The sequence below is a fragment of the Pygocentrus nattereri genome, chromosome 13 (assembly GCF_015220715.1).
Source record: "Pygocentrus nattereri isolate fPygNat1 chromosome 13, fPygNat1.pri, whole genome shotgun sequence".
Taxonomy (NCBI): domain Eukaryota; kingdom Metazoa; phylum Chordata; class Actinopteri; order Characiformes; family Serrasalmidae; genus Pygocentrus; species Pygocentrus nattereri.
In genome coordinates this window covers 5993200-6013172 of record NC_051223.1, presented here as the reverse complement: position 1 = coordinate 6013172, position 19973 = coordinate 5993200, and the positions used below count along the sequence as shown (strand labels likewise).

The 19973-nt window shown below is 42.3% G+C and overlaps 1 protein-coding gene across 4 annotated transcripts in view; it reads right to left on the bottom strand.

Annotated features, from left to right (window-relative positions):
- Positions 1–19973, bottom strand: part of ccser2b (coiled-coil serine-rich protein 2b) — a 112718-nt gene that overhangs the window by 33598 nt on the left and 59147 nt on the right. For all 4 annotated transcript variants that reach the window (XM_017710572.2, XM_037544102.1, XM_017710573.2 and 1 more), the window contains exons 6-9: positions 17649–17739; positions 12227–12383; positions 8039–8119; positions 3431–3517 (exon numbers count right to left, since the gene is read on the bottom strand). In XM_017710572.2, coding sequence (XP_017566061.2) covers positions 3431–3517; positions 8039–8119; positions 12227–12383; positions 17649–17739 — 416 coding nt within the window. The remainder of the gene's footprint in view (positions 1–3430; positions 3518–8038; positions 8120–12226; positions 12384–17648; positions 17740–19973) is intronic.

Genomic DNA, 19973 nt, shown 5'->3' with positions numbered 1-19973 from the left:
ATTTTATTCAGTTTGATTAGCTGAGATGGAGGAGATAAGAGACACGGGAGAACAGACGAGAGAGAGAGAGAGAGAGAGAGAGAGAGAGAGTGTTAGTGAGTGAGTGAGTGAGTGAGTGAGTGTACAAAAGAGAGAGAACAAGAGAAAAAAAAAAACAAGAGTATGAAAGAGAGTGTACAAGAGAGAGAGTGTGATAGAGAAGGTATACAAGAGTGTGAGAAAGGGAGAGATATGATGAGAGAATGATGAAGCCAAAAGGGGAGAAAGAAATAGACAGAAAGTAAGAATGAAAGGGAGAGCATGAAAGCAAGAGAGAGTGAGAGACACAGACAGACAATGGGGTAAAAGACAGACAGAGAAAGAGTGAGAAAGGGACCCTGAAAAAGAGAGAGAGAGAGAGAGAGAGAGAGAGAGAGAGAGAGAGAGAGAGAGAGAGAGCGCGAGAGAGAGAGAGAGAGAGAGCGAGAGCGAGAGCGAGAGCGAGAGAGAGAGAGAGAGAGCGAGAGCGAGAGCGAGAGCGAGAGAGAGAGAGAGAGGGGAGGGGGGGGCAGAGAGAGAAGGTGTAAAAGAGAATAAGAAAGAGAGAGAGAAAAGGAGAGAGAGAGAACGAAAAGGTGAGAGAGAATGATGAAGAAGATGAAAGGGGAGAGAGAAACAGAGAGACAGTCAGAATGAAAGGGGGAGAGACAGAGAGACAAAAGACAGAGAGAGGAGGGAAAGGGAGAGAGAGAATGGGAAATAGAGAGAAACAGTACGAAAGGCAGAGTATGAGAGTGAGAGCAAGAGAGAGAGCGAGAGAGAGCGAGAGAGAGAAAGGGGGGGCAGTGAGAGTGTGAGAGAGCGAGAGAGAGAGAGAGAGAGAGGGTGAGAGAGAGAGAGAGAGAGAGAGAGAGAGAGAGAGAGAGAGAGAGAGAGAGGGAGGGGGGGAGAGAGAGAGAGAGAGAGAGAGAGAGAGAGAGAGAGAGAGAGAGAGAGAGAGAGAGAGAGAGAGAGAGAGAGAGAGACACACAAACACACACACACACACACACACACGTGCTTCGAAGCAAAGGAACAAAGGCTCTCCTGACGCAGCTCAGAGGAAGAGTGCACTGTGGTTAATCAAGGAAGCGTGATGTGATGTTAGAAACAAATCAGGCTCAACACGTCCCTTTAATGACCACGACTGCATTCCTAACCGCTCAACACCTTTAACGCTGTCTCCATCACTCCTGTCCAAACCGAGTGTGGTCATAAAAACACCTCTCACTGCAGGCCGATGATGAAGGAGCCACAGGTTACGCAAGAAGTCATTATTTCAAGCGTGAGACATTAGTGGATGAAAGACGGCCCTAACGCGATCAGGTCACCTGAGAAATAAGACGCAGGGGGATGTTTGAAATCAAATGAAGCAGAGATGCAGTGAAACTCTCCCCTTATCACTTAGTGCACTAGATCAAAGAACGGAGAGCGTGAGCTCAGCAGGGCCGGTCGCGGTCATTACCTGCTGCACCGTTACAGCCACTGCGGTCGGTCAGTGTTCAAACAAGTGGCTCTGAATATCAGCAGGAGTCGCATCATGTTCAAGTGTTATTTTTTATTGTAGGCAGTGACCTCACAGTGACATCAGCCTGAGGAAACTCACTCACATGTGCAGGTCATGTCCAGGATGAAAACAACTAGTTTATTATGCAATGATTAAACAAGGGATAAATAATTAAGCTACGCCTCGAAAAACTAGCAAAGTACATGTAACAGACAAGTTACAATTAACATTCATTACACACAAGTAATGAACAGATTACTCGTCACGCACAAGTAACTAAGTATTTGGTACTGACAAGTAACTAACTAAGTACTCATTACGCACAAGTAACAAATAACTAGACGAATACTCGTCATCTAAAAGTAACTAGCTGAGTACTTTTTGCAGACAACTAACCAAGTCCTCCTTATGCACAAATAACGCTGAGTATTTGTTACACACAAGTAAAAAGTCAAGTGCTTGTTATGCACAATTCACAAGTAACTGTGTAAGTGACTAGCAAAGTACTTGTTACCCAAAAGGTAACAAGTAACAAACCGAGTGCTTGTAATGCACAAGGGATGAGTAAATGAGTAATCATTACTTCCAAGTAACTACCAGAGAGAAAGTTACACACAAGTAACAAGTACATTACATATCATGTATTTGCTAGCCACGTGTAATTAGCCAAGTACTCATTTTGCACGAGTATCAAATAGCTAGCCAAATACACAAATAGCAAGTAACTAGTAGAGTAATGGTCATGCACAGAGAATGAGTAATAAGCAGAGTATTCATTAGGCACAAGTAACAAGTAATTACCAGAATGACTTATGCACAAGTATCAAGTAGATTTCTCATTAGGCACAAGCATCCGTGTACTTACTAAAAGTAACTAACCAAGTACTTGATATGCATAAGTAACAAGTAGATTACTTATTACGCACATGTAACTAAAAAGGGTACTCGCCACACAAGAGTAACTAGCAAAGTACTGGTTACCACAAAAGTAACTAGTACTTTTTATGCACAGGTAATAAGAAGGTTGCTGAAAACTCATTACACACAATAACAAATAACTACCAGAAAACTAGTTACTCACAACTAACAAGTAGATTATTCTTTATGCACAAGTAACTAAAAGGGTACTCGCTACAAATAAGTAACTAGCAAAGTATTCATTACCATGATAGGCACAAGTACTTTTTATGCACAGGTAATAAGTACCTAGCAAAGTACTCACCACCACAAAAGGAACAAGTACTTTTTATGCACAGGTAATAAGTAACTAGGAAAGTACTCACCACCACAAAAGTAACTCATACTTTTTATGCACAGGTAATAAGTGACTAGCAAAGTACTCATTACCACAAAAGGAACAAGTACTTTTTATGCACAGGTAATAAGTAACTAGGAAAGTACTCATTACCACAAAAGTAACTCATACTTTTTATGCACAGATAATGAGAAGCTAGCTGAAAACTCATTTTACACAATACAGCCTGTACAGAAAAGCTGTTTAGGGAATGTGGACTGTTTCTCCATCAGTGCACAAAAGATGTGCTTGCAGTTCTGATTTCACCTTTTTAACTCCTTGAGACCACCGGTGGCTCCAAAACGCATGTCGTCATATTCTTCAGAACTTTCATATTTCATAAGCTACATTCAAAAGGTGGGTGTCATATGAGAGCTGTAACAGATGAGTAATGTAATTTTTGTCATTTTATATTTTGCACACTATTTTAACAATTTATCGCTTCTCATATGGTCAGTGTGATATCCGTCAGCTTTATCGGACATTGCGTTTACTGTCCATATCATACAGCCCTAATATTTATGCTTTATATAACACTAATTAGACTGTTCCACTTTTAAATAGTGAAATTAACACAACTGCTTGGCAGTAGAGTGAGAGAAAGGACGTACCATCTGCTGAGTGAGCTTAGCGATGAGCATCTCCTTCCCACTCAGCTCTTCTCTCAGCTTCTGCACCTCCTTCAGCAGCTCCTCCACCTGGAACAACAGAGAGTATGAGGTTAACCCAGTTCACACACAGAACATCAGGAACCCAGCAGACAAGAAATTAAGCTTCAGCGTGTGGTTTGGTCGTCATCTCTCAGTTTTTATTGATTTTAACTGCACCCATAGGGCCACAACTACCATGGCAGGTTAAAGCACCCCTGTAAGTGTATGAAAAATTGTTTTTAAACAGCAAAGCTTTGTTCATCTATATGGGGCAGGGAGGTTTAGCTGAAACATCATATCCCAATACTGGTCACATTACTGGTTAACACTCTACTGTAGGGTGCTGTTCATAAGACTACTTGACACCAATATAAAGTTGTCATTACAACTGACATAACCCTACATAACTGTTTATAAATGCTTACTACAACAGGTGTCATCTGTCATAAGGGCTACTTTAGCTGACCTAATGCAACCTTCATAGCAAATGGTGCTTATTGGAACAAGCATTTATAAACGCATATACAGGGTTATGTCAACCTTATGTAGGTGTCATGTAGCTTTATGAAAAGCACCCTATTGTAGGAGTTACTGAAATTTGACAGTATTACATTTTACAGTGACTCAGGCTGGGCCTACACTACACAATTTTTTGCCAGATTTTAAGCCCGATTTGCCCGATTTTCACAATCTGAAGGCATTGGAAGTGATTGATGGTGCATATGATCTAGTAGTGTGAGTAGCTCCAGTTTCAGTTTCAGTTTCAGCTCAGCTGTCACTCTGTAGTGCAACATTTCTCCTGCTTTCACTGTGATATCAGTGCTTCTCAACTAAATACTAATCCCCAGTTTGTGCTTTCACTGCATATAAAAGCACAAACAGGTCCGGTAAGTTTAGCCTTGTTTGTGTCACGTGATGTCGGAGGACATCTGGCAGTCCGAGTTTATTTATTCAAAGCCCAAATTCATTATGTGTTATACTCTCTCTTTGCCCTGCCGTCTAGTGTGAGCGCCCCCACAACAAAAAGACAGGAAATTTGTTGATTAAATGACGTTAAGCTTGTGATGCTCTCCGTTTTGGAAATCTGCTAAGACTTTAAAATTCATGTAGTTGTTGTCCAGCAAATTTAGCCTCCTCTTCAGCTCCCGACAAAAACAAGCGGCATCAGATTCATTCGTGAGTCTCACTCAGGAACAAACAGCAACCAAAACACCAAGATCAGCAGGGGGCACACTGGAGAGCCCACCAGGACTACAAGGCACAAGCCACGAAGACATCTTGTGCTGTAGCAAACCTCAAATGGAAAAGCAATCTTCTCTCAAAGCACTGCCAGACAAGATCTCAAAACAAGCCAATGCAGGACCAGCACATCAATTGTCAGTGACGAAATTAGACATTACATTTTACTCCAACCCATTCATCAACTATCGTTACCTGCACACAACCGCCCAATTCGATTATTGAGACTCTGTGTTTACATGAGATGTATAAAAGAAGAGTAAGAAACTCTTGATTGGCTAGGTGTTGGCGCTACAGAGATCATACAGCCATCCATGGTATTGCTCTCTCTGGGTGTGCAGGACACCCATCCCCTCCCATCAATCTGCCTTGGGAGCCACATTTCATGTCCACGTTTTTACCATTTTGGCTGTAAATACATCTCAGTATGTGCTGATGTCCTAGTGTAGACTAAAAAATATAAATAAAAACTTTTGCTCCGCTTTAAGCTTTAGCTTAGCTATAGCCACTTTTCTCGCATCTCCAGCAGGAAACTTTTCTGCAAACGTAGAACAGTTTCTTGAAAAATGTCGCTCGATGCTCCATTTTTTGCAAGGCTGAAGTCACTTCTCATTCATCAGTTTCTTATTTGCATTTCCCCATTCCACCTTAAATGGCGCCTGAGGTGTTTTAAGGTGGAGCAGGCAAATTTAAACAAGAGGCTACTGAATGAGGGGCTGACTTCAGTTTTGTGACTTTAGTGTTCGACAGTTTCTCACTGCAGATCTGTATCAAGAAATCAACTGAAGTGAATATAAATGAGTCCATTCGTCTCCAAATTATCGTTATTCGTCTTAAATCTCTCTCTTTGCCATTTCGCTAGCTAGGCAAGAGTCGTTTGCATTGCTATGGTGACGAGCAGTCTGCGCTGATCATCAGGCTTAAAGGGTGAATTAGCAGTTCTGCATTTACTCCAGCATTTAAGACCATTTATTGTTAAAACTGTGTTGAACAATCAGCGGAGCTCTGTTTTACTGCAAAGGAGGATTTTTTTTTATTTACCTACAAATCTAATTCTGCTATGGAGCCGCAACAGGACAGTAAAAGAGCTGCATTTTGATGACCCCTGTGCTAGCCAATGGCAAACCCCTGCCCCTTCTGTCCCAAAAGTAACTGTGTGAGCTCTAAATCCTTAACAGGCCACAGTGCAAATCATATGTAAAATCTAAACGTAGTAAATGACCACCACCGTCCAAGCACTGTGGGTCACTCTGACACTACTGGACACTTACAGTTGCCATCAAAGGTCAATCAATGGATCAAGTCTTACCTGCAAACAGCTGCCGGCTAGGCCTGCTAGCATGCTAGCATCCATTAGCATGTGCTGAGGAGCTCGCAAGCGCCGTGCGGTAGGCAGGGGGCCGAGATAAAGATGGCTCGTAATATCTCAGGTCTAGAGAATCTCTTTGTGTTAAAGCAGCTTTAGAAAGCAGCAAGCTGTGCTTGAGTGATGCAGCTTTATCTTCCTCGCTATTCTCCAGGGCGCTCTGTGCAGATTGCGGAATAAAACCCAAGGGCGAGAGCGGCGATAAGCAGGGCGGCCCTAATGAAAAGGGCTTTATTAATTGATGAGGAAAAATGCAACTAAAAATGAATTGGCGTCACAAGGGGAAGTAAAGGGCATGTGGCCCGAGCCAAGTTTTTTTGGGCCCCTACCGTCTCCAAACGTGGCGGGAGTTTAATCATATTTTCCAACCCATGCACAGTGAATAAGTCAATGTTTTCCTCCGGTGGAAGAGAAAAGGTCTGGAGAATAAAGGTTTGCTCTGACACGAAAAACGCTGCAATTTTTCATGTTTAACAATAATGAGTGGCTTATTTTCCTCACTAAACATTTTCTTACTGTAGCTTTACTTTGCATCTTAACCTCAAATGTGAAGGGTTCATATGTGGTTCCACACTTAAATTACACACTCGCATGACTACTGAGCACACAGTAGGTATTGAATAATTAATAGAACTTGTAGTTACTGAACAATTTATAATACGTACGAATTAATTAGTAAATTAGTGCCTGATTAGTAGTTGCTGAATAATATATATTACCGACTGTATAATTCATAGTGGTTACTTAATAATTCGTAGTAGTTACAGTACATTATATAGTAGTTAGTGACTAATTCATAGTAGTGAATAATTCTAAGCAGTCAGTAAATAATTCCTAGTAGTTTCTGCATAACTCATAGTAGTTACTATAGAATGTATAGTAGTTATTGAATAATTCTTTGTAGTTACTGTACAATTAATAGTAGTTACTTAACAACTCACATCAGTACGTGAATAATTCATAGCAGTTACTGTATAATTTACAGCAATTATTGAATAATCCTTTGCAGTAATATTCATAAGGTGACATTCATAGTAGTTACTGAACAACACAGTAGTTAGTGAATAGCTTACTGAATAATTTAGATTGATTACAAAATGATGGACAGTATTTACTGACTAACTCATGGTTGTTAATGAATAATTCATAGAAGTTACTGAATAACCGCCAGAAGTTACTGAATTAGATTAGTTACCAAATTATTTATGGAAGTTACTGAATTTCAGATTACTTAGTAAAATGTTGGTTACCAACTAATTCATAGCAGCTACTGAACTGTTTATAGTAATTGCTGTATAACTGATAGTAATAACTGGAGAAACAGTAGAGCAGAGTAATGCTGTTTACCAGTTGCTTTTGGGAAAAAAGTGTCCTTCCAGACCTCAGTGATGGCTGTGCACAGCCATGTAAACCTCTAAATGGTGACAGTATCTGCTTTAATAGTCATTGTTGTTTGTATATCTGTTTAGGTAGAAAGAAGGTAAGAGGAGGCAAAACTTAATTCTGTTGCGTTGTTCGTGTGTTCGTTAATAGGCAAGAATAGGCAAAGTTAACAAACTGGCTAACTGACACTTCATCAAGCCCTGTCACCACCGTGGTTACTGTTGCTATGTCTGACAAGCTTTTAAGTGTTTTAAAAAACATTAAAACACACCATAGATGACAACTGACCCAGTGAAATTCTTAGTACTTGGGATCAGATTTTCTCAGTGGAGTACACAAAAAATGATCCTGAAGCTTTTTTTTGAGTAGTACCTCATACCACACTGTTAATTTCTCATTCTAAATCTCCCATCTTGGAGTCTTTGGGTTTATGAAAAGTGGTCATTCAGGCCAAAAATATATATAAACAATTTCAGTGCTTCAGACTGATGAGCAGTGACACAGTTGGGCAGTGGTCGACAAGTGGTACAGTAAAAGTCCCAAAAAATGGAAATACATCATTAAAATCAAAGCTGTCTTACTTGCTGCTGGCAGCTCGGTTCTTCCGAGGACGGACTGTAGTCCAACTCCGTGGACCAATCAACTGATCCATCCTCTTCAATCTACAAAGTCAAAAACGCACAAACACGTACACAAATTAGTTGAGCCTGTCTGATTCCGCACAATGGCCCACTCTTGGGAAAAGCCTTCTGCTAAGGTACACCTCCAGCCCCTCTATTGTAACCCACATTAACACCCACCCGGGCCTTAATGAAACCAAATGCCTTCTCCAGCCTTTGTTTATAGCACAATAAGGGAACTAAATAACAAAATGGAAATTAATGGTGTGAGGAACGACACAGTAAAGCTACTGGCTTAATTATGACATGCAAATAAAGAGTCGACTCTTCACCGATGGAGTGCACTCGCTGCCTAACGAAGGAATTAATCTGGCCCAGCGAGCAGAACATCAACAAGCGCCGGGCGAACCTTAAAGGGGAGCACGGCCATGCATAACTGATCCCAAATCAGTATTCAAGGCTTCGTGAAAATCTCAAGTCCTAATCATATCCATCATGACAAACAATAAGAAACTGACCCAAGAGCTGGCTATGAAGGAAGGGGCTGCCTGTGCGGAATGCTGATGAGGCGATTGAGAGGCTTTTTTGTGGACGAAAGGGAACACGCCATCCATCTCGAAAGCAGGAGCTTGGAGACAGAATGATCCAGAATGGCTGGAGGGAGGGTTCGAAATCCAGCGTGACGGCCCAGGCTTGTGCTGCATAGAGAGCCCTTGCTTGGGGCCATTTCATGAAACATACATTATGAGCATCAGAGGGGTTGGAAGCCAGAGTGGGTCTGTGCATTCAGCGAGTGGGCGGCGAGGTGTATGGTATAGTTAAGAGCAGTATATATATAATACTGTCTGCTGATCAGGGGGTCTGCTCTTTTCTTTTCTAAATATGGCACCATGGCAATACTGCATTTATTTCACACTGCCTCTTGATGAAAATGCTGCCCTTTCAGAGGGCGGCGGATACTTCGGCTCTGTGAAGCGCTGTCTTTCATCTAGCTGTCAGAAAACTACACGCAATTTCAAGAAAGCTTCCGCAGCCTTGGTCCAAAAAGAAAGGGAGAGGGCAATCAAAAGATCCAAGTTTTAAAAATATAATTCCATCTCTTGGATCCTAAAAGTTACAATGTTACCACTGAATATCACACAAGGACAGGACAAAAAAAAAAAAAACATACCACACAATGTAGATCTGTAAGCAATGATAAGAGTCAGATCTGCAGAACAGGAGGGATTGTGTGGACTTCCATCCATCTGATTTCTCCATCCTTCCATCCCTCTTTACTCATCCCTTCAATCCTTGTAAAGCCTTCCCCAGGAAGAAGCCTTTTGACAATCTCAATTCTTCTCTGTGGAAATCTGGTGCTGATCCGAGATCGGCTAGTATTCCCAACCTCGGGGCAGTTCAGAGGAGGTTCGCCAAACTGCAACTGATCCAAGATCAACTAGTATTCCCAAACTCAGGCCACTCCAGAGGCTGTTCGTAATACCAGAACTGATCTGAGATCAGCTGGTATTCATCATATTCCCAAATAGAAACCACTCAAGAGGCAATTTTTCAAGCCAAAAATGATCAGAGAGAGCTGGTATTCCCAAATTCAGCATTCCAAAACTCTGACCACTCCAGAGGCCTTTGAAAAACCAGAACTGATTCAAGATCAGCTAGCCTTCAAAACTCAGGCCATTCCAGAAGCAATCTGTCAAACCAGAACTAACCCAAGATTGGCTAGTATTCCACTTCAGAGGCCTTTTGTCAAACCAGAACTGATCTGAGATCAGTTAGCAAGCCCAACTTCCACTCCAGAGGCCACTGGTCAAACCAAACTGATCTAAGATCAGATGGAGCTCCAAAAATACTAAGCTTCCAGGTCAGGAGCACATTCTTCAAACCCAATTACCACAGCTTCCAAAAACAAATGCCGGCTAAGTCCATCACATGTGCTCTAAATGAAAATAAATGACTACATTCACTCAAACTACCGACCTCTGAAAGAGCATTACTCAAAAGCAGGATGCATGGATGTTTATATCAAAACAAGACAAGCGATTTCAAATCAACATGTACCAAGAGGCTTCCTGACACCACACAATAAACCACACTGCAAACAAGGCAGCAGAAGCCCAGTGGATTTCAATGTAATTACATAGCCCTGGCACCTCACTCATGCATCAAGTCTATGACTTCCATCATGAACAAAGACAGATTAGCATGTAGCCTCATTCCTCTGCCTTCACATCACCTGAGGTACGTACAGAAAACCATGCCCTCAGATACCAATATTGACATTTTCCCACCCACGAAAGGTGGAGGATGATGCTTTATGTCTTGTTTGAAAATTGTACCTCTGATTGCAGTGCATACATTCATGCACTACCATTCATCCAGGCTGAAGAGTCGATATGATTTGCGCCTTGCTGAAAAGAGGCGGCGGCCCAGAACAGGGCGATGGGAATGAGACTTTTACAAGGCCTCATGAATCCTAAAAAGCTGCATTATGTTCAGAACGCATGCATGAAAGGGAGGAATTGACAAGCGCTATTGACAGGTCTGGAGAAGTCAATTTCAGTTGCAAAATAGATGCGCATAAAATGAATGGTGAAGCAGAGAACAAGGAATGGAACACCGTTCCAGGTTTGTCAAAAAAAGAGAGAGAGAGAAAGCTTTGCATCTCCAAGGGCAGAACCGCAGGACAGAACCTTCAGAAGGAATCAGGTATGACCCGAGTGACAAGAATCTCTAACAACAGGCAACTAAAACTTGGTGTGGCGCCATCTCCGCTCTGCCATGTTTATTGTTCCAGGAAGATTAAAGGTCAACTGCATAATTAAGGTGCTGGGTAAGAGCGAAATCTCAGCTGTCTGAGGAATGCCTGAGGATCAACGGCGTATGAAATGTAAAAAAATAAAAAATAACCATCGCAGTAATTAAAGCTTCTCTTTCCACCAAGTATGTTCGGTTTTAATCACCAGACGCAGTTTGAAAATTCCATGAGGTGATCGATTTCACCTGAGGAACGCTTGGCATGCGGGTCTGGGTTGTTTTGCCAGAGTTTGTTTCTTCCCTCAGCCCTACCAAGACCTGCCTTCTATTAAAAAAAAACTGTGGGTGTTCATTTCTCCTTGTCAATATCATCAATTGTTCCGGTATGAAAAAAATTGCCAGTGACATTATCCACCCACCCTGCTTATTAATTCATTCCCACCACTCGGCTCACCTGCAGGTTGCTCAGCTTCTCTTTGCAGGCGCAGCACACCTCTCCATCTCTGTCTCTACCTACCATTAATGCCTCTGTGGTCAAAGCCTTTGAAAACTTTCAAAGATGCCGAGTTCTCGCCAGAGTAGGCACGATCCAGCAGGCCCGACCCATCAAGCAACCCCTCCAACCCAAAGCATCCCTCACTCCTTTCCAACGGCCTCTACTCTTCTGGCTTGTGCTGGAGGCCCTGCTGTGCTGTCTTTGTGTGGGCCGTGAGGGGCATACTATTACCGCCCAAGCAGTATGGTCCGGCCGAGCATGGCAAGGCTGTATGTGGTGGGCGTGCTTAACGAAAGTTTCTTAAGGCTGGCTCCTTCCCCGCTGCTATAAAGATCGTCTGGGACACAAACCTATAATCACTACGGTCGGCATAGTCAGTGAGAACAACAAAATCGATTGAAGGAGCAGGACTGCTGACAGAACAGGCTGGTATGTATTAGTCACACACAGTGGCCTGAGCAACAGTGCATCCACAGCAGAGCAGGGGGAAATAATGACAGCCAGGCAGGGGTTGAATCAGAATCGACATCGAGTAATATTTGTGATCAAACACACAGGACTCACCACTCCAAGTTGAACAGGAGCAGAAGTAAGAGTTTATCTACTGCTCCATAAAAGACAAAGTGAAAAATCCTGTGGCCAAATTCAAGTTTCAACCTTTTCTCTGTTTTTGACCAAACCTTGATAAAAAAAAAGCATTTCAGCACAAATCAAAACTATTCCTCATGCTTGATGACCACAATATGTACGTACGTGAAGACCACCACCACATGACATGTTAAACAGACATGTTCTGTGATCAATGTAGACAACTGACTACCTAGGATTAGGACCTAAAACACAAGTTTCGAGGAGGTCTCTAGACGGGCATGGACAAAGAGCAAGTGAGAGTCTGTGACCTGCAGCAGTCTCCTCAGCTGTAGCAGCTGTTCTTTGACAGATGAGCAGTCCTGGGCCATGTGCTTCAGCATCAGCTCGTCCAGAGACGTATGCCCTGACCCTCGCCTCCCCAGGCCCGGCAGGTGACAGTCGTCAAACGCCTGCAGAACACCACCTCTACGGAGACAGAGAGAGGGACGAAAGGAGACAGAGAAGGACAGAGAAGAGCACACACGAAAAAAGCAATCAGACAGTATAACAACACCAGATGCGCAGTTGGAGAACAGAGACATTATTTCTACAAATCTGTGGACTATTTCTTGACTAATTGACTACTTTAATAAGCCTGTTCCTACTTTAGCGAGACATAAAAAACAGAGAATTGAAGAGGAAAAAAAAAAAAAAAAAATCATGTCCCTTAAAAAATGTGCAACGGTAAATGGGCAACCTTTCAACACTTAAACGAGGAAAATAAACAGCTTCCTGCTTTTTTTATCCTACATATCTGTAGGGATTTTTGTTGATGTGGCCTAAACCAAACAATAGCAAGTTGGATGGAGAGGGTGTCTCTACTGACCGTAGTGAACTACAAAGCAACCAAGACGCATTAATAACATGCATACAGAATGTAATTTAGACAGCCAATTAGTAGCCTAGATTTTTTTTATTTATTTATTTTTCTTTCTTTTCTTTTTTTTTTTTAAATGTTCAGTACTAGGGATGTACCGAACTTACGGCCATCAAACATTCTGGCCGGAAATGGTCAAAAAATAATAAACAGGCCTACACTGTGTCAAAATCTAACACTTTACAAGTAGTAGTAGCAGTAGAGGTAATAATAATAATAATAATAATAATAATAAACAACCATAAAAGTAACTAAAATTAGAAAAAGTGATTTAGAAACACTGCTCCCGTCACGGCTGTGCTGTTCAAACATTTTGAGCCGCAGTAGATAAACAGTGAAAACACTGACTTATCGGAATTATTTAATGGTTTCTATGTGGCACATTAAATATGAGATGTATAATGTTCATGCCAAGCACCAAGAGGAGATACACTGCTCCAGAACCAGTACAGGTTTGATACAACTTCAAAACAAGTCCGTGCTTGCACGCCACACCAAAAAAGCCCCGTAGTGGAAAATCCAACTAGAAACAAATTCCTAAAATTCAACTGAATGACAAGTCGTTCTCTGATGTCAAGGATGTGGGAATTTGTGTAATAATTTTAATAAGTTTATTGTATGTAATCTGTTTTTTGGCCCAGTGTGTCCTGGGTTTCAGTTTCGACCTAGAACTTGAGGAGGCTCACTTTCAGTTTTCCAAAGAAATATGGAGGAATACTTTCCCGCACCTCCAAAGTTCAGTCTTAGAAGTTGGTTTAGCGCTTTCTGCTTCTCGCAAACACATTCAGTGATGTTGAGATCTGGACTCTGGGGTGGTCAGTCGGTTGTTCTGGGAATTCCAGCAGCTTCTCTCCCACTATGAACCATCACGCCTACTTAGATCACAAGGTGCTGGCTTACTACTGGTACCTAAAGTAAAGGTACCTAAAGGGGAGAGATTTCTCATACAAAGCCCCCCAGCTCTGGAATAATCTTCCTGTTAACGTTCGGGAATCAGACACAGTCTCAGTTTTTAAGTCCAGGCTAAAAACTTCCTTGTATAGTCAAGCCTTTGGTGATTAGTCTTCCCTGTCAGATCTAGACCTGCTGGAGTCTCTTCTGCTCTGCTATATTGTAATCTGTGGTCAGTCACTCTTTACAGAACTGACCGCGTTTTTCTTTCCTTTCTTTGTCGAGCTGAATTGCTGCCTATCTTGTGTGTCTGATGCTGTTACCTCTTCTGCCTTAATCGGGTGCCGCTGCTCGCCAGCCTTCTGGACCGGCTTGAGCACCACTGAGCTTCTTGCTTTACAACGCTGTGCAGTCCTCACCCTCAGATTTCTTTTCCCACTTTGTACTATAATACTAATGTTTGCTATCCGGTATTGACCTTAGGAGGATGGGTTCCCCTTCTGAGTCTTGGTTCCTCTCAAGGTTTCTTCCTCTTTAGGGAGTTTTTCCCTTGCCACCGTTGCCGCTGGCGATGCTCATGGGGGCTTGGACCCAGATTTTCTTTTCTTTTCTTTTCTTTCTGTAATACGGATTGTTCTGTAAAGCTGCTTTGTGACAACATCAGTTGTAAAAAGCGCTGTATAAATAAATTTTGCTTCTTGCTTCTTTGTTTGACTTCTTCCGTTTTGTCTCAGTGATCTACCCATCCTTTGGTATCCGCAGCACTGAGTTGCCTTCTCGCAATGAAAGAATGGACGCAGATTTCTTAAGCTTGATTTTCACCTGTCCGATGGGATCCACTGGGGATTACAGAGCGCTTTCTGGAATAATTAGCATGTCGACAATAAAAACCCACGTCAACATCTCTTCAAAATCAACATCAACTTTGTCAAGTACAGAAAGGTACACGATACACCCAAGTGACCTCCGGATCACACTGGGGCATTGCCATCATTTTCCGTTCCATACAAAGCAGGCACTGAATCGGTGGGTCGGATGGAATGGAGATGAAAGTGCAGTGTGACAGGCCCGCAGGGCTGAGGCTGTTCACAGTGGCAGAGTCTGACGTGGGAGGTGATGGTGTGTTGAGGGAGGTGACGGTGTGTGATAGCAGTGAGGGACTGAAAACCTCCCGCAGGGGTCAGTCAGCTCGCATCGCGTTCGCTGAGGCTGGAGACGGTTGCGGAGACGGAGAAGAGAACTGGATATGTCTTCTTGCTGAGAGATGGAGATGGAACAGAAGGCTGAGACACAAAGAGAAGGCCCAGAGAGCGCTGCAGGCAGCCAGTGACCTGACACTCAGCGTTCGGGGGCTTCCGTGACCGAACAAGCTTCAGACGACAGCCCAGAGTCACCTTCGCAGCCCGAATGATGACAGGAAGGTACACCCACACCATATTGGACAGGATTCAAAGAGAAAAGGAATGAGCAGAACATGCTCGCTTGCTACTGGCACTGCAGTTAAAGGTGGCTGATGTGACTATGACTATGTTCACCTCCAGTCACATGGCATGTCCTGTTGATTTTCTAAGTACAAATAAGTGAACACATGCTCTACAGGGGACAGGCTTAAATATATCATTTTTTATGTCCATTTTAATATGAATATATGCTGTAAAACAATATAACATAACATAAAAGCGCCAGAGCTTTTGCACAGGCCACATATTTATTTCACAATCTGTTAAATTCAGCAAATAAACAATAACTGGGCATTAAAACGTGGAGAAGTGTGCTCCTTGTAGAGTCAGAGGGGTGCCGACCTCATCAAGCCAGCGGACCAACATACTGCATGCTTGCTATCCGGGTGGTCACCCGTTAAACCATTAGGATCTTTACATTGTGATATTAGCCCATTAGCTTTGTGTTCTAGAGAGTATATTTTGGTTTGTCCATCTGATTTTACATGACCAAATTTTAAGGCAAACTATTCAGTAACCGCATGAAATAAATGTACATTTTTATTTTATTTATTTATTTATTTGGTAAACGCTCCCCTCAAATGAACAGAAAAGCCAAAAATCTCAGACGCTCTTTGTGCTATTTTATAAAAGTAATGTTTACAGAGCAGATCACTGAAGAGACGCCACCTGTTAATAGTTTATAGCACAGATTTGTGGAAAAATTTTGATTTTCAGTAGAAAAACAAACTGAGTTTAGCTTCTTATTATGAGGGTTTAAAATGACGTCACCATCTGTTTGACTGGGAAGCCTCATACGATGCCCAGCTTCTGAATGTAGCTTCTGAAGTATGAAAGATATGAAGAATATGAAGAAGTGCGTTTTGGAACCACCGGTGGTTCCAAGGAGTTTAAAGTTAAAAAAAAAAAAAAAAAGCCAAAATACATTACAAAACCAGTAGGAGCCGACAGAAACTCTTAATGGCTTCTATGGGTTTTTCAGCAGGCAAAGTGAAGCCAACACTGATTAACCTCATCATACATAGATTTGCTGATATTACTCATTTTTGTGATCACAATGGCGTTTAATGTTGTAGTTGATAGTAAAGACAGAATCGCTGACCCTTCCACAGGCCAAATATAAGTTATATGACTCTAGTGATTTATATCCTATTACCTCCTGCGATGTGCGTTCAGATGCAGTATTTAAAGTTATTATAGATGGCTGCCACGTTATCGCAGGTAATAACTCATAATAGGGACTCAAAGGTAACTTATCAATTTGGTACAGATCAACACCTCTGATAAAACCGACTTTTTCATGATATCCTAATTTGATAAAACAGTCTATCACTTCGTATTAGCCAATAAGCTAACAAGGCAGCTAATTTGCCAAATTAGATGCTTCAGAGTGACATGAAGTGACCAAGCAGACATTAAATTAAACCATTAATCAAATTCTTAAATACAGTTAGAATAAAACACGCTCAAAGTGACTGGTGAGTTAAGGTATGCGGTAACTAATAAAATGACCATTTAGTGGAATTACAAGGTAGGTGTTTCTAATAAAGTGGCCAGTTAATGGAATTACAAGGTAGGTGTTTCTAATAAAGTGGCCAGTTAGTGGAATTACAAGGTAGGTGTTTCTAATAAAGTGGCCCATCCATCCATCCATCCATCCGTTTTCCAAGCCGCTTCTCCGTGAGGGTCGCGGGGGGGTGCTGGAGCCTATCCCAGCTGTCATCGGGCGGAAGGCAGGATACACCCTGGACAGGTCGCCAGTCCATCGCAGGGCAGACAGACACAGACAGCCACTCACACCTAGGGGCGATTTAGCATGTCCGATTGGCCTGACTGCATGTCTTTGGACTGTGGGAGGAAACCGGAGAACCCGGAGGAAACCCACACAGACACAGGGAGAACATGCAAACTCCACACAGAGAGGACCCTGGTCACCCGGCCAGAGAATCGAACCCAGGCCCTCCTCACTGTGAGGCGACAGCGCTACCCACCACGCCGCCCCTAATAAAGTGGCCAGTTAGTGGAATTACAAGGTAGGTGTTTCTAATAAAGTGTCCATTTAGTGGAAGTAGAAGGTGGGTGTTTCTAATAAAGTGGCCACTGATAAAAGCAATTGTTTGACATGCAATAAAGTCCAAAATAAAGTTGAGAAACAATTAGCAGTCACAAATAATAAACATAATGCAATATCACAATAGACGTGTATCAAGATGCCATGAATAGCATTGTGATGTCGTTGCATTGGCCTGCAGAGATTCACACACCGCTAACACTCAGCTCACAATTTGACTCAATTAACAATATTAAAGCAAAATATGAAGACAGAAAAATGTCTATATCCATGTTGTTGCATGGTTTCTGTGTTGCACTGTATTGTAACTACTGCGAATCACTCCTGAACGCTGTGCTGTGCGTCTTTTGACTGGAGCAAAGTGTTTTCTTAGAACTGCAACAGAAACTGACCTGTTGCTGTTGTGGTGCTGCTCCGGCCTCCCCCAGCACTGCTGACGTCGCCTCCACTGGCCCGACCAGTAGGCCCTCTCAGAACGCTCATCTGCAACAGCCAGGACATAGCAGAGGTCAGATTTCTCTGTATCCAACATGGTTGATGACAGAGTTCTTTTTGTGTGGTCAGCAAAATAGGGCCAGTGAATGTGTTTAAAAGCACACTGAAGTATATGGAAGGTGTTTCCAATAAAGTAGCCACTGAGTGTTTCTAATAAAATGTACCATGAGTGGAAGCACAAGGCAGGTGTTTCTAATAAAGTGGCCAGAGAGTGGAAGTACAAGGTAGATATTTCCAATAAAGTTGGCAAAGAGTGAAGTACAAGGTAGGTGTTTCTAATAAAGTGGCCAGTTAGCAGTAGTATAAGACAGGTGTTTCCAATAAAGTGGCCAGTGAATGTGTTCATAAGCACATTGAAGCATATGGAAGGTGTTTCCAATAAAGTGGCCACTGAGTAGAGGTATATAGTAAGTGTTTCTAATAAAATGGCCAATGAGTGGAAGTACAATGTGGGTGTTTCTAATAAAGTGGCCAGTTAGCAAAAGTATAAGATGGGTGTTTCCAATAAAGTGGCCAGTGAATGTGTTTACAAGCGTGTTTGGACGTGATGAGGAATACATGCATGGAAGTAGAGTATATACACAGAATGCATACCACGAGGTCCTTTCGGCACAGAGGGTGACCACAGACATACACAAATACTGCTAAGTAAAGCTATAGCATGCTTTATGATCATAGCTGCAAAAGCCTGACTGCCTGGATCTGCCAGCCGAAGAAGATATGAGCACTAATAAGAGATCATAACTCAATCTGATAGCAGACTCTGGAGATTCATATCAAGAGAAAAGCTCTCTCTCACACGCACAGCCAGGGTGAGGTATTATGGAAATGATGCCATTTCATCTTTAGTATAATAGAACCGCCTCTCGAATTATTCTGTCAGTCCAAGTAAGACGAGGCAGCGGAAGAGTGAAGCAGAAGGAGACCCCGTTTCATCCGCCCACAGTCTACCAGGAGCAACTGGAAATAGAACATGCATAAAATGCATAAACTTTGAACTTTCGACGGGCCTTTCGCCACTGAGTCTGTAAATGCTCCATTTCTCACAACACAAACTCGAACAGCAGCCCTGTTGACTCCACGAATAACAAACACAACGCCTCCGAAAAGAGCCGCTTGTGTTATTATAGTAGCTGAATCGACCTGTAAACATGAACCCTGAGAGGATTCTGAGAGTGCTTCAGTCAGGCAGCTGGAGAAGAACTTTATGGACCATCCTGCCAGGAAAGTTCTCAGTGAACATTTTATCAGGTAAGCTTCTTCTACAGCCGAATAAATTTACCCCAGTAAATAAACACAAAGTGGCCAATGAGTGAAAGCACAAAGTAGGTTTTTCTAATAATGAGGCCAGTTAGCGAAAGTATAAGGTGTGTGTTTCTAATAAAGTGGCCAGTGAGTGAAAGTAGGTTGGTGTTTCTCATCAAGCAGCCAGTTGGTCAATACGCATAGAAGGATTTACCGAAAAAGCAGCCAGTTAGTGGAAGTAGTTGGTAGACGTTTTTAATAAAGTGGTCAGAGTATGGAAATACAAGGCAGGTGTTTCTAATAAAGTGGCCAGAGTGGAAGTATAAGGTGGGTGTTTTTTAATAAAGTGACCAGTGAGTGGAAGCACAAGGTAGGTGTTTCTAATAAAGTGACCAGAGAGTGGAAGTACAAGGTGGGTGTTTGTAATAAAGTGGCCAGAGAGTGGAAGTACAAGGTAGGTGTTTCTAATAAAGTGACCAGTGAGTGGAAGTACATGGCAGGTGTTTCTAATAAAGTGACCAGAGAGTGGAAGTACATGGCAGGTGTTTCTAATAAAGTGACCAGAGAGTGGAAGTACAAGGTAGGTGTTTCTAATAAAGTGACCAGAGAGTGGAAGTACAACGTAGGTGTTTCTAATAAAGTGACCAGTAAGTGGAAGAACAAGGTGGGTGTTTCTAATAAAGTGACCAGTGAGTGGAAGTACATGGCAGGTGTTTCTAATAAAGTGACCAGAGAGTGGAAGTACATGGCAGGTGTTTCTAATAAAGTGACCAGAGAGTGGAAGTACATGGCAGGTGTTTCTAATAAAGTGACCAGAGAGTGGAAGTACAAGGTAAGTGTTTCTAATAAAGTGACCAGTAAGTGGAAGGACAAGGTGGGTGTTTCTAATAAAGTGACCAGTGAGTGGAAGTACATGGCAGGTGTTTCTAATAAAGTGACCAGAGAGTGGAAGTACAAGGTGGGTCTTCCTAATAAAG